Raw genomic sequence first — 15,246 nt, 5'->3', positions numbered from 1 at the left:
TTACAGTTATATGACAGATTGAGGGCCCTATCATACACCCAGCGCAATGTGGCGCATGTCGCAGCGCAATTGTTGCTTGCCAATTTTAGCATGGCACAAGAGTCGTTTTCACGTTTTGCGCCACGCTGTTTAAATAGCAAATCCATTTACGCTCATATGTGCGCCTATATGTGTTCTGTTCTAAAAAAGAAGGTGTGTTAAAGTGAATTGATGACGCGTTGCTATTTTGAGGGACTATAATAGACTGCTTAATAGACCAAATCAAAGCTGGTTTAAAGTCCAGCGCAGAGCGCGTTAGTTGTGCACCTAGCTTATTGCTTAATACACACAGGATGTAGAGCAATACGCAAATGTCTTTACATATGTAAAAGAATTAAAGGATTAAAAAATTACAAAACATATTATTTTCTAGCCTACATGAATATAAACACCACTGCCTTCATGCCTTCTTCATCTCAGAGGGATTTTTCAGTTTATTCATAAGAATTTGCTTTTGTATAATGTTATTATTAGTAGCAGAATTATTTATTATATGCAAATTTATATTTGTTCTATTAAAAACAAGCTTAGATTTGCCCACCTGTCAGGTTTTAGACCATATGGGGCACAGCATGTGTATTTGGAAACAACTTTGACCACACTTCATTATTATTGTTAATTTATTCGTTTGCTGGAAATTAAAACTGAATTTAGAAATAGTTTTAAAACAATTAATTTCGTTATTAAGCACAAAGATTTATGTATAGGCTAATGCAGCGGTTCCCAACAGGGGGGGGTCACAGCGAGCTTTGTGGGGGTTGCACCATATTTTAAAAAATTCTCAGCTGTGGACAATTAGGAGAATGATCATGTTGTTTTAGTTAATTTTATTCCCTAGCCGTGGATTAATTGGTACCAGAGTTACTGAAGTTTGTCCTGCGCGCTTGCGGTTTTTTTAGTTACTTCTTTGGTTTGGTGCGTTAATCTGATCGTTACTATTATTCAAATGAAGGTAATGATTCGCACTCAATTGCTTCATACTGTTTTTATTTTACTTTTTCTTACATTTTACGGGTGACACACTGAGGAAGGCTTTGTGCCGAAACGTCTGTTTGTCTGTTATCACCCGTAAAATGTAAGAAAAAGTAAAATAAAAACAGTATGAAGCAATTGAGTGCGAATCATTACCTTCTTTTGAATTAATTGGTACCAGGCCACAAAAGAAATCTTTAATTATTTGTATGAACAATCTTTTATTTTGAAAAGTCTTTTATTTTGAAAAATGTACCCCACAAGCAGCAAAATGAGTAAGAAACAGATGTCTTTAGAAAGATTCTTTGCTAAGGGGAGAAAGCCAAGTGAAAGACTCGCCAACTGAATTGATCAACAACCCACTTGTTAACAAATCAGGTGAATCCACCATAGCTGTGCAAGAAGATGATGGAGATTGCAAATGACGGCGGCCTTTTAGGGGGTGTTCGCATATCGCGTATTTCCAGAGTTTGCCCAAGTTTGTTGTTTCCAATGGAGCGCTCCGCGAGTCACATGACAAGAATTGGCCGATCAGCGTCAGCTTGTATGGTATTGTAACATTCACATTTCGGTAAGACTAATTTTCTCAGACAAACACAGAACACCCAAACACTGCAGTCCTTTGTACTTTTCTTCATAAGTAAAACCTGTATCAGAGTGACAGCAATGTTTTGTCAGTTTGTCATCCTCTAAGAAAATTATTGATGGTCGCATAGCAACCAACAAAACATCCCTCCACCCCCCATCCCCCGCAGTAAAATTGTCAAGCGTTGACCATTACAAATGGCCTACTAATGTTTTTATATTTTACAATAGGCTATTATTCATTTATTGATTCATTTTCTTTTCAGCTTAGTCCCTTTATTAATCTGGGGTCGCCACAGCAGAATGAACTGCTAACTTATCCAGCACATGTTTTACGCAGCGGATGCCCTTCCGGTTGCAACCCATCTCTGGGAAACATTAGACTATTATTTGTGCATAAACATATCTAGATATAGTAATAAACATACCGTTTGATTGAAAACAACATTTTTTTGTCATCATTACTGCAAACTTATAAGATCGATTATATCATTAAATGTGGAGGGGGGCCTTACAATATTTTCCCGGGAAAAAGGGGGTCCCAGGCAAAAAAAGCTTGGGAACCACTGGGCTAATGGATGTCTGTGCATACAACATGTTTCCCTATCCACGAGAGTGAAGGTAAATAATGAGGAGGCTCATCTCTCATTCTCGCGCTGCAGAGACTCTATTTAACTGTTTTCTCTCTAGTTAAGCGTTCAGTTTTTCCACTTACAAAGTCGCCATGTAAATAGCAAATGCACCATGGCACAACGCAATTGACTCTTAAAGGGAATGGGAGATGAGACTCTAATTGGTTTATTCTCAAAACACACCTATAACTCATAAAGAGAATAAGCTCAACCCTGTTAGACCATGCGCCACGGCGCAGAGCCGATTTTTCTGTCTTTAAAATAGCAATGTTGGAAAACTACTAGCCACAGTGGCTGGTGGCCAAAAAAGTTTATGTCAAGTCCTGATTATGTAAATAATATATATAATATGTAATCATTATAACTTATCTCTAATACAACAACAAACTCTGTACCACATCGGATGACATTCTCTCGCTGTAAATGCTAATGCTCCCATTTTTTTTTGCAACTTTTTTGTCAACTTTTTTTAACAGATCAGGATACCCAGATAGCAAGAATATTTGGGCCAAATGTGTGTAATAGCTGGCACATGTGGCGTAGGTATGGCATGGCTGAACAGATATGGGCCAGATCTAGGCCAAAGGAAATTTATAGACTGAGATACAGGGAAATATATGTAACATATCATTAGGGAATAACCTGATATTTTTCTCAACAGTCTTGTAACACTTGTTGGCTTGTAAACTGGTAAAGCAGGGCTCTCAAATTGACAGGGAGCCGATTCAGTGACTGACAATTCATATTCTATTTTGACCTTCAAGTACAAGAAAAAAAAAAAAAAAAAAAGAGGAAACTTGACATAATCAATTTATCTTAGGACAACAGACATGACGTTTATATTTAAAGCATTACCTGTCACCAGTGATAATGCAAATCAGCATGTTTATCGTGTCACACATCAGCTTCTGAAATATATCTGTGGCTGTTGTGTGTATGGCCAAGTGTTAGACACACACTCAATCATTCTTCCACTGATGTAAATTTTATGCAAACCTAATAAGCATGAGGAAAATCTATTAATTGAGACCATTTAAATGGAATGTCATCAAAATGATCATATTTGTTACACTACCAGCATAACGTTTAAGCCATGATGAAGTGTTTGTACAACAAAATACAAGTGGAATAAAACTGATGATAATCAAACGACCCTTGAATATTAAAATAGAGCACTTATGGACATACATTTCAACGTTTAAATCTATGGAATAAAATCACTGTCATAAATATTTCGCGTGTAAATAATTCACGCATCTGTAATTATAAAATCGCAAAGGAAAACGGAGCGTACTCGTTATTTTACGAGGTTACAATTCTAAAATCTGCACTGATACGTCATTTGCTTTGTCTGTTTGTATATGACTGATAAATTTACGATGGGTGGACTTTACAAACACGAAACAGAGTTTCATCACAGACACGAAGTCCTGATTGCGAGTACGAATTAAACAGCGACACTACACTGTCAAAATTACATCACCGCTGTCACAGGCATTAATAAACAAGCGGGAATCATCTATCACAACAGCGCGCCAGGTAAGAGAATTGGAATTGTACCCTCAAAAAATAAAGTTTTCCTTGACGATTTTATAATTACGAATGCCTAAATTATTTACACACAAAATATTTATGACAGTGATTTTATTCCATATAAATCAGCCCCAGATATAAAATGTGTGTTACTGTCGACCGTACGGTGAGAGGAAATTTAAGTTAAACACACTTTACAATAAGGTTCATTAGTTAAATGTTAATTAATGCATTTACTAGCAAGAACAAACAATGACTACCATATTTATTCATGTTAGTAAACTGAAAATACAGTTGTTCATTGTTAGCTCATGTTAGCTCATGGTGCATTAACTAATGTTAACAAGCATGGACTGCTAATAATGCATTAGTAAATGTTTAATTATGATTAATAAATGCTGTACAAGTGTTGTTCATGATTAGTTCATGTTAGTAAATGCGTTAACTAACAAAATATTGTAAAGTGTTACCGTAAAACTTATCTGAAAGCTAACAAGTGGGTAGACGTGACTGCACAATGATAGTGGTTCAAAAATATATGTTTTAGCAGGCCGAATCGCATTATATTTTTGACATCAGTTGCGGGCCGGAGGGAGAAGGTGGGCGGGCCATAAAATGGCACACGGGCCGGCAGTTTGAGACCCCTGCGGTAAAAGTTACTTCAGTAAACTTCTATATGCAAGTCATGGTGTGCATGTAAATTATGTCTGATGAACATGTTCTAGTTCAGTCTGTTAGTATAAACAGATGAATGTTAAAGGATTCCCCATTAATCATTCATTTATTTATTGCGTTCTCTAATGATGTTTGTGTGAGTGGATCTCTCATCTGACGCTGCTGTAGATCACAGCACAGGAGTCTTCCACTGTTTCAGTATTTGGTCGGCTGAAAAAACAACACAAAAACAACACAATATTACAGGTCAAATAATCAGTGATGGTAGATTCATTTTACGCTCCTGTAGAGTTAAAGAGTCGAGTTTTACCATTTGTAATTCATTCAGCTTTTCTCCAGGTCTAGAAGGAGCATTTTTAGCTTAGCTTAGCATAGATCATTGAATCAGATTAGACCGTTAGCGTCTCAAAAATGACCAAAGAGTTTCGATAGTGTTTTTATGTTAAAGCTTGAATCTTCTGTAGCTACATTGTGTACTAAGTCCAACAGAAAATGAAAAGTTTCTATTTTCTAGGCTGACACTCTCATTATGACGTAATATCCAAGAAACTGAGCAATTATAGACCATTTTGAAAATCTAATTTTGAGGGATGTAAACAAAAACAATGGTCCTAACGTATTTCCTGTTTCGCATTTTTAATTTCCAGAGTTTCTGTGAATCCCAACGTCCACATATTGATACATAATGTTATGATAGCTGTTATAATGTTATGTTATGTTATGATTGAATCACCTCTTGTTACAGTTATGAAACAGTTTGATAACAGGCTGGAAATGTTCATGGGCCAATAACATCACCTCATTGAAATGGTCTATATTTTGCAGTGCCTGGAAATGGGCTAACTTCTGCCTTACAAACATGGAGACATTTGAGATGATTCAGAACATATTAACTTTGATGCACACCTTAAACCATATCTATTAAACCCAGCATACACTAGAGAGATCATTGCACTGCTGTAGTAATGCAGTAACGTTTCTTAATTATTAGAGAATTAAGCCAGAATGAAAACTATAGTTATTGTTATACTATATTTACTATGAAAGTTATAGTTACAGCCACATCAGGTCTTCTGTTGGTCTTAATACATGATGTAACTACAGAAGAGTCAAGCTTTAAATAGCAAGAGTATCTAAACTCTTCGGTCATTTTGAGTAAGATAAGGGTCTAATCAGATTCAATGATCTATGCTAAGCTAAGCTAAAAGTGCTGCACCAGACCCATAGATCAGCAAAAATGGTAAAAAAATTCTACTGTTTAACTCCAGGAGAGCTGTAAAATGAGCCTATTTTTATCTATTTTAAATACAGCACAATGGTTATGTGTGATGTGTATTTAGTACAGTGGTTATGTGCAGTGTGTGTTTAGTGCAGTGGTCATGTTCAGTGTGTGTTCAGTGCAGTGGTTATGTGTTTAGTACAGGTGTTGGTGGTCCAGCAGTTTCTCCTCACCTGTGGTCTTGATCAGGCTGCTGAACTGGTGTGTCGTCACACTGACGCTGCTCTTCTTCTTCCTCTCTCTTCATCTGTGTGTCTCTGTGATATTGGACAGTGGCGTACTGGATCTCCTCAGCATCTCTGCATTCAGCAGCTCTTCCTTTTTTGGGATTTACACTGGCATACAGAGCATCACCCGCTGATCCAGGAGCAGAATGCAGATCATTCTGAAACACAACAAAATCAGACTTTCATACAAAGCATTTGGTTTTCATCCACAGAAGAGTGCAGTTTTCAATCAAGAAAGTTATAAGAATGTAAAAAGTAGCTTGTTGTTGTAAATGTGCTGATGATTATGCAGAGATTAAACCTAAGAAGCAAAATAGATCTGATATAATCATGGATCAATAATATTTTGTGTTCCTGCATCACACCACCTGGCGGCGCTGGAGAAACACTGCAGAGAGGAACTGATCAGGTGCTGGATTATATATATATATTTTAAAGATTCTGTATTGTTTTGATAAAATATTTCATTAATTCACACTGAATATCATGATGACTTTCACATTTGAGTTAAGTCCTAAAAATATAAACTATTTTAATCACACAAAGGAAAACATGAGTTTGTCTGATTTCCTGCTGTAAGGTTGTATCTGCATGATTTACTGTACCTGCGTCAATGTGAGACCTTCACATTTAACACTCCTTTGTTTCTTTCTGTTGTAATAACACACATGAACAGAGGATTAATCACTCTAATAAATAAATACATACAATAAAATAAAATATGCATTTTTTAAAAATAAATTGTTACTATGAATGTTACTAAAATATTTATAAACTCTAAAAAAAATAGCATTTTTATTGAACTCACATTAAACACAGGATTATGATGATGATGATGATGAATAATCCTCCAGATGTCGCTGTGATGATGATGATGATGTTTCTCTCAGCATGCTGATGAACTGAAAGATGAAGCAGATCATGATTAACTCTCCAGACTGATGAAGTTACAGGAGTGTGATGATAAAAGCTTCACCAGTGACAGTGACGGCGTCTGATCTCTGAGCTCCATGTGGATTGTGAGCCTCACAGTAGAAGCGTCCACTCTGTACTGCACTGAAACTCTGTCCAGATCCAACAGCTGAGCTTTGATTCTCCTTAAACCAGCTGAAGCTCAGAGCAGGAGGATTTGAGTCACTGATGCACATCAGACCCACTGAATCTCCATACTCTATTACAGCAGATCCACTGATGGTCACTGAGAGGTTCCTGGGTGGGTCTGAAACAGAAAAACACTCATATCATGTCACTGGTAAAACTTTTAGAGGATTTAATATATCAGTTACTGAACCATCATAAACTCACACTGAACATTTAAAGTCACAGCAGCAGAGTATTTCACTCCATGATCATTTTTGGCCTTGCACTTGTATTTTTTACTGTCATCAGAGCTGATCTTGGAGATGTTTAAGATTCTTCCAGATCCTACAAATGTTTCTCCTTTAAACCAGTGTATTTCTGCAGGAGGGTTTGAGTCGCTGCTGCAGCTCAGAGTCACTGAATCTCCAGACATTATTACAGCAGATCCACTGATGGTCACTGAGACGCTCTTTGGAGGATCTAAAACACATAAAAAAATTAAATGTGTTTTTTGCCCCAAAAATAAATACGGTTATTTAAAAAAAAAAAACAATAAATTAATTTATACTCACAGGTGACATTGAGATAGACCTCAGGTGATGTGAGTGTGTGTCCATCTACAGCACATCTATATCTGCCTGCATATTCTTCTCTGAATGAAATTAATATGAGTTTGTCTCCAGTAGTTCCTTCAGTCAATGTGTGTGAGTTTCTGTACCAGATGAATGTTGGTGTGTCAGTCAGTTTACAGCTGCTGTTACATGTCAGACGGACTGAATCTCCCTCTGTCACTCTCTCAGGAGACTCCAGCTGAAGATCTGAACACAACACACACATTATATCTAGTGCTGCTCTCATACACTGATTATTATTCTACATAATGACCACAAGAAGAGAGAAACCTCAGGAGAGTCACCTGTGACAGAGAGATGCACTCCTGGTTTACCAGTCCATTTTTCATTTGGTACATTAGTAATGAATCTGAAATAATACTGGTGTTCATCTTTCTTTGTCACATGACTCAGTCTGACGGTGCAGTTCTGCTGTTTATCTCCCAGATACTGAAGCCTCTGACTGTATTCAGGGTCCTTAGACAGATCTGTTGGCTCAATATCTTTTACATTGTCTTTGGTCCAGAACACTTTCTTGATCTGATGTCTAGTCGGGTATGTAAAAGTGCAGCTCATTATCACTGATGAGTTCTTTAGTGCACAGATGCGTGAATGAATATAATTCACAGCCCAATCAGCACTAGAAACCCCTGAAACAGAATTATGCAGAAAATGCTGTATTAAATATATTTGTACAAAATTCCCCCTATCGCGCATGAGCGAGAGAGACTTCTCTAGACAGGCTTGGCGCATGCGCGTTTATTCAGTTCAGCTGTACCCTGTAGAGTATGACAGCACGGAGACTCCGCTTCTCTGTTTATACTGCTAAAAAGAATCTATCCTTGTTGTGTGGTATCACTGTGCGCATATAAAAATGTAAGTAATTATCGTTCTTATCATTTTAGAAGTATTTATAATGTGTCTTGTATAATCTGGTCTAATTTACCTCAGAAAATCTAAACCCAGTGTACAATCGCGGCAGTGCCCGATAGTTTAATTATTTATTTAATTGTTTATCATACGTCCGTTTACTTTCACTACTTTTAACAGTTTCAGTTTCAATGACGATATTAAGTTTGTTTCATATTGTCATATGAATAGTTATCATGCGGAGCGCACGTGATAGTCTCACAGGCGCATGCACAAAGTGTAATCTGATACCCCTAATTAGTGCCTATAGCAGCTGCGCTACTCTTTCGAGTTATATTGCATGTACTCCATATATGTATCAGTAAAGATTGTTTGAGTGATTGAATATTGTTTATAACTTTGTATATTTGTCACTTCATACCTTTTATGTATATTTACAATTTATTCCTGTTCTTTGACAGAAACCGCACCATATAATCACACAAAAGTGAATGTCCTAATAAAGAAATAAAGGAAATTGAACATGTTCATTCTGGAGTAGCTGCAGTTCTTTCTAACAGAAGAATTAGGCCAGTTGGGTTCCAACCACACAATAGCGTACAGAATATCCCACAATATAAATTTTTGCCCATTGTTTACACTGAGATCATTATTTACACTCAAACGATTAAGAAGATCACCATTTAAAGTTATTGTGTGAATGCATACCTGCATCTCAGGTGAACACGCAGGGCTCTATTTTGACGGTCCATGCGCAGAGCGCAAAACGCAGGGCGCAAACGCTTTCAGGGCGTGTCAGGATGCGTTTTTGCTAATTTAAGGACGGGAAATCTGCCTTGCGCCGCGGCGCATGGTCTAAAAGGGTTGAGTTTATTTTCTTAATGAGTTATAGGTGTGTTTTGAGAATAAACCAAAAAGAGTCTCATCTCCCATTCCCTTTAAGAGTCAGCTGCGTCGAGCCAAGAGCGCATTCACTATTTACAGGACGCAAAGTAAGGATAAGTGGAAAAACTGAGCATTTCACAAGCAGACAGTTGACAGTTTTTTAACAGAAAACAGTTAAACAGAGCATCTACTGCGTGAGAATGAGAGATAATGGATCTACTTTCACTTTCGCTCTTGGATAGGGAAACCTTTACGCACAGACATCAATTAGCCTATAAATAAATACTTTTGTTTGCTAAGCGCAAATATTCGTTTCAAAACTATTTCTAAATTCAGTTATAATTTCCAGCAAACGAATAAATGAATAATAATAACAAAATGTGCTCAAAAACCTGAGTTATACCCTAAAACACATGCTGTGCCCCATATGGTCTAAAACCTGACAGGTGGACAAATCTAAGCTTGTTTTTAATAAAACAAATATAAATATGGATATAATAAATAATATTGCTAATAATAATAACATTATACAAAAGCAAATTGTTATGAATGAACTGAAAAAGCCTCCCGAGATGAAGAAGACATAAAAGCAGTGATTTTTCATATTTATGTAGGCTAGAAAATAATATGTTTTGTAATATTTTAATCCTTTATATTTATATTCTATATCTATTCTTATTATATCCTATATATATCCTTAATATTTAAATTTTTTCATATGTAAAGATATTTGCCTATTGCTCTCTTGTGTGTATTAAGCAGTGTGTAAGCGAGGCGCAACTTTGCGCCGGAGTTTAGACCGGGTTTGTTTTGGTCTAATGAAAAATTTATTATAGTTTCTCTAAATAGCAACGCGCCAGCGGTCCGCCTCAGAACGCCTTCCTTTTTAGACCAGAACGCCTATGGGCGCACATATGAGCGCTAATGCATTTGCTATTTAAACAGCGTAGCGCAACGCCTCAAAACCACTCTTGCGTTAAGCTGAAACTACCAAAAGACTATTGCGCCACGCCTTGCGCCACACTGCACCGGGTGTATGATAGGGCCCTTAAAGTTACTTCATCCTGTTCATGTGTTTTGCAATGTAGAGTTAGCCAAGCTGTATTTAAAATATCACGCGTGTCTTTTTGCTTGTAATGTATGTCCTCGTTTTATACCCTTCCTCTTTCAACACTGCCTAATCTGACCACAGCAGAAAAACGTCAGAGGTGTGAAAATACACTGCATGACGTTAGAACTAAAGATAAACATGAATAGTTATGATCTGCCTGCTTATGCCAACTTCCCATATAAGAGAAAACATGATCAGAGCAAAGAAACCTGCTGAATAATGTCTGATTGTGGTGTGTGTAAATGCAGAGAAATAAAGCAGTGATGTGAATGTAAGATTGACTCACTGTGAATGATGAGCAGAAAGATCAGATGAAGAGCAGGAGCCATTCTGAGCCACATCAGCATCAAATCTATCTAGAATCCAGCATTAATCATCACTTCTACACTCATCAACAGTAAATGTACATCACCCTAAACAGCTCTTAGTGTTAGGAAGATCTTTACACATCTGCAGATTATTAATGCACAACATCAGTGTGTGTAAATCAACTGATGACTGAGATCAACACAAGATATTTCTCATGTCACAAATCATGTGTTATATGAGCTTCATCTACACTAATCATCAGTCAAATACCAGTTTGTTTGTCTTACCGTGTTGAAGAGCAGCAGATCAACAGTGACTGATGGACGGACTATTTTAGCTCATGCACTTCTCCTTTACGGTGAAGGAGTTTCTGTGGTTAACATCTGTCCCTCCTTTTAACTGAGCATCACTGAGATGAAACTCTCTAAAGTTAATGATGTTTTAAGACAGTCATCGTCCACCAAAGTCTATATTTTGTCCTTTCAGTTTTTGAAAGTAAAAGCAGGGGCAGGTTATGATGGGCTCCTATTAGTATCTCTTGGGGCCCAAAACAGTGTGGGCTCTTAGAATGTGGGCATTGCAGTGGCACAGTGGGTTTCCCCTACAGTCCAAACACATGCGCTATTGACCTTTTTCTAAAATGCGGAAGTGCGCCTGTTTTCGCGATTGTCTTAGAACTTCCGTTTCATTCGCCTATGGGAGAAATGACAAGGAATAATAAACGGCAAAAAACGGTCAAACTACTTGCTCTACAAACAAATGTTTGCATGACTATACAGACCAAGTAGAATAATATAACAAGGAAATATCAGTTTGCAACATCAAACAGCGAAACGAACAGTTTTTAATGTCTAAAAATGAAGGGAAGTGAATGAGACCGGAAGTCTCGTGCCAAAAAGATTCAAATGGCAGCGCCCGCTCATCTGCGGAAAATAAGGTCAATAGGGGAATTGGGTATGTGTGTAAATGAGTGTGCCTCCCAGTGATGCGTTGTAGCTGGAAGAGCATCCGCTGCATCAAACATATGCTGGATTAGTTGGCGGTTCATTCTGCTGTGGCGACCCCAGAATAATAAAGGTACCAAGCCGAAAATAAATTCAATTTATACACTGCAAAAAATGCTTTTCTTGCTTAGATTTTTTGTTTTGTTTCTAGTCTAAATATCTAAAAATTCCTAAATCAAGAAGAATTTTCTAGACAAACAAAACACATTGTCTCGTTTTGAGAAATATAAAATTATTAAGTGAGTTTTTCCTTAAAACTCACAATATTAAGTGAGTTTTTCCTTAAAACGAGCAAAATAATCTGCCAATGGGGTAAGCAAAATAATCTTACATCAAAAGAAAAAACAAGATTATTTTGCTTACCCCATTGGCAGATTACTTTGCTTGTTTTAAGGAAAAACTCACTTAATATTGGCATATTATTTCTTAAAACAAGACACTATGTTTTGCTTATCTAGAAAATGCTTCTTGATATAAGAAATTTTAGATATTTAAACTACAAACAAGACAAAAAACCTAAGCAAGAAAAGCATTTTTTGCAGTGTAGTAAATAGCTTTTGGACCATACTAAAGTGCATACTCTATATTGTAACAGCAACAATAAAGACCAACTCACACACAGTGATAACTTTCCTGAGGGCAGAGTAAATGACGGGCAAGGGTCGAGGATGACAGCAAACCATCTCAATGGGGTATATGCCGAGCTAGTGCTGTTCCCATGCTGATAAACTTCTGGTGACCTGTTATTGTGAACTTTTTTTCCATTTTATACGGTTCCTTTTACAGCATCGATGCTGTAATGTTATTGAAATACATTCAGTTAAATAAACTTTGACATTTATTTAGTTGCTCAAGCGTAAAACGAGACAAAAAGCTGTTTACTCGCACGCGCCCGTCAGAACCGGCAGGCTAGCACAGAAGCTCCATTGAATATACTGGGGTAAAATAAATGCTCATATTATAAAGACATGGAGGTGGAAAATGTAATGTAATGCCGTGCTTCTTGTAATCTGAGGCCTACTTTAAATCGGACATCACTCAGCTAGTGGAGATCGCTGATTTTTAAAGAAAACAGACCTTAAATGCACCAGTTTTTGCATTGGCATTCAGTTCGCCGGAAGCGCTTAAGCCAGGTTACTGTCAAATTAAAAGTCCTATAAGCATGCTTCGGCATGTACCCTATGGTGATGCAGGCAGTGGTCAGGGCAGGCGATGAGTAGCCTGGAACTATAAAGCAGCCAGATAAACTTCAGATACTACAGTCAGTCCAAGGTCAATAAACAAGCCTGTAACAAACAACAAGGAAACTGCTTTGGAATGACAGCCGGGGCAAACCAAAACTTCACACTGAGCTGTGTGAATGAGGTTAAATGGAGAGTTCCAATGAGGATCAGCTGCGCTAAATCAGTCCCAGGAATGTAGCATGATGGGATATTGAGGTTGTATCAGAACTCCCTCTGGCTCCCTCTGGTGGTGCAGAGAGGAAAGCACATGGAAAGTATTCATTACACACTGTGTGTGTTTTAATACGTGTGTTTAGACTTTATTAAACAAGTATTGAACTTTATTTCTCTGTCATTAGCATATCTGTGGCAGAAGACTATTATAATATACAGTTTACAATGTTTTATTTTTCTTTTGAAATTTTTTTCTCCTTTTGTTTTTGTGTTTCCTACAGCAGATATGTTGCTAATTAACAAATTTTGGGCTTATTTTTACACTTTTTGTGAAATATTAACAATGCTTTATTATCATTATTATTTTTAAAATCCTTACCTGTATTATTTAAATTTTTAATTGAATTTATTTGACCAGATCTTCCTGTTTTTGGGCACAGTCCTTATTTTATTAATTTTATTTTGAAGACTTGTATCTGCCTGGAGCAATTTTAATTAAAAACTCACATTTTTTAACTCATTTAGACAATAGAATACACAAGACGTGTCACTTGGATAGTTTTGAATGGGGAAAAGTGTAATGGTCAAAATGGCGAATAAAGCCACACCTTCTAGTGGAAAAGCCAATCAGCTATTGCAAAAGACTGACAATCTCAGAGGGGAGGGGCTTGGTTCAGACGTAAGTTTCTGCAGATTTTGTGTGATTTAAATATTTAGAAACTAAACTAAAGAGACAGCTGTTGTTTAATCTTATTAGTGATTTCTAATGTGGAGATATTCTTAAGTTAGATCTCAATACTATTTTAAGCACTAAACTAAAATGTTCCCGGTTTGCATCTCAGAAATCTGCTCATCAGAAATGAAATAAAGTGATTACCTCAAGGAAATGATAAACTGTTGATCTATAAAAACAGTGTTGGGGAAAATAACTGTATATTCCAATCTAAAATCACTCAAAACTAGACACTTAACTAGATGTGTACTTAATTACCTTTAAATTGAAATAACATTGAATAATTTGTCATTATAATTATTCACCTTTCTGTGAAATTCTTTGTCAAATATTTCCCAAATGATGTTTAACAGAGCAGGGAATTTTTCACAGTATTTCCTATAATATTATTTATTCTGGAGAAAGCCTTATTTGTTTTATGTTGGCTAGAATAAAAGCAGTTTTAATTGTTTTAAATTCATTTTGAGGTCAATATTATTAGCCCCTTTAAGCAATATTTGCTTTAGACTAAACAAACCAATATTGCACAATGACTTGCCTAATTACCATAACTTTACCCTAATTATCAAAATTAAGCCTTTAAATGTCACTTTAAGCTAAATACTAGTGTCTTGAAAAAAATTTAGTCAAATGTGATGTGCTGTCATCATGGCAAAAATAAAATAAATCAGTTATTAAGAGTAATTTCCTTTCTCCCACATTCAGAAAGTCCCATACAAAAGCATCATTGATGGTGGATTATAGCCTGGAAAAGTCATCCTCATCCAGGGTGTCCTCAATCCTGAAGGGTTTGATAAAAATCATTGAAAATTACTCTCTGGTTTCATCTGATATGCTTTTTTAATGATCCAATCTCCTCTTCTTTTCCAAACAGAATGGAGATTTGCACATAACAGGAATTGCGTTCTACTATGGCATTCATGTGAATGAGAGTGTGATTGTGTGCAACAGCTATGAGGATGGAAAATGGGGCGATGAGGAGCGTTATCAAATCACACCGTTCGATAAAGTGGAAATACTGCAAGTACGCCCACATCTGACTTTCTTTATCCCTGAATGTACCATTAAAGAGGACATACAATGCAAAAATCATTTTTATAAGGGGTTTAAACCCAATTGCGTGTCAGCAGTGTGTGAATATATCCAGCCTCTAATAGTAAACATTAATTATTTGTGTTTGTTCTAATCACTATTGATGAAAACACTTCGCAGAAACACTTTGATTGACATTCTCCCTTTGTTCATGTCGTCAGAGGGGGAAAGCCCCACCCACTAGTGCCCATCTCTCCCTCATTAGCATAAAC

General features: G+C 36.7%; 1 protein-coding gene across 1 annotated transcript; it reads right to left on the bottom strand.

The window, feature by feature from the left end:
- Positions 1–2,460: 2,460 nt before the first annotated feature.
- si:ch211-1f22.3 lies at positions 2,461–11,116 on the bottom strand. Its single transcript, XM_073907069.1, has 10 exons — positions 11,096–11,116; positions 10,786–10,855; positions 7,939–8,283; positions 7,595–7,840; positions 7,248–7,502; positions 6,919–7,161; positions 6,751–6,844; positions 6,548–6,593; positions 5,889–6,100; positions 2,461–4,646 (listed from the first exon to the last, which is right to left on the bottom strand). Exons 2-10 carry the CDS (start codon positions 10,844–10,846, stop codon positions 4,586–4,588), a joined length of 1,563 nt encoding a protein of 520 aa, XP_073763170.1. The 5' UTR covers positions 10,847–10,855; positions 11,096–11,116; the 3' UTR covers positions 2,461–4,585.
- Positions 11,117–15,246: the final 4,130 nt, after the last annotated feature.

Source organism: Danio rerio, chromosome 1, assembly GCF_049306965.1.
Source record: "Danio rerio strain Tuebingen ecotype United States chromosome 1, GRCz12tu, whole genome shotgun sequence".
Lineage (NCBI taxonomy): Eukaryota > Metazoa > Chordata > Actinopteri > Cypriniformes > Danionidae > Danio > Danio rerio.
Note: the sequence above shows the minus strand (reverse complement) of the source record. Positions and strands in the feature narration are given on the sequence as shown.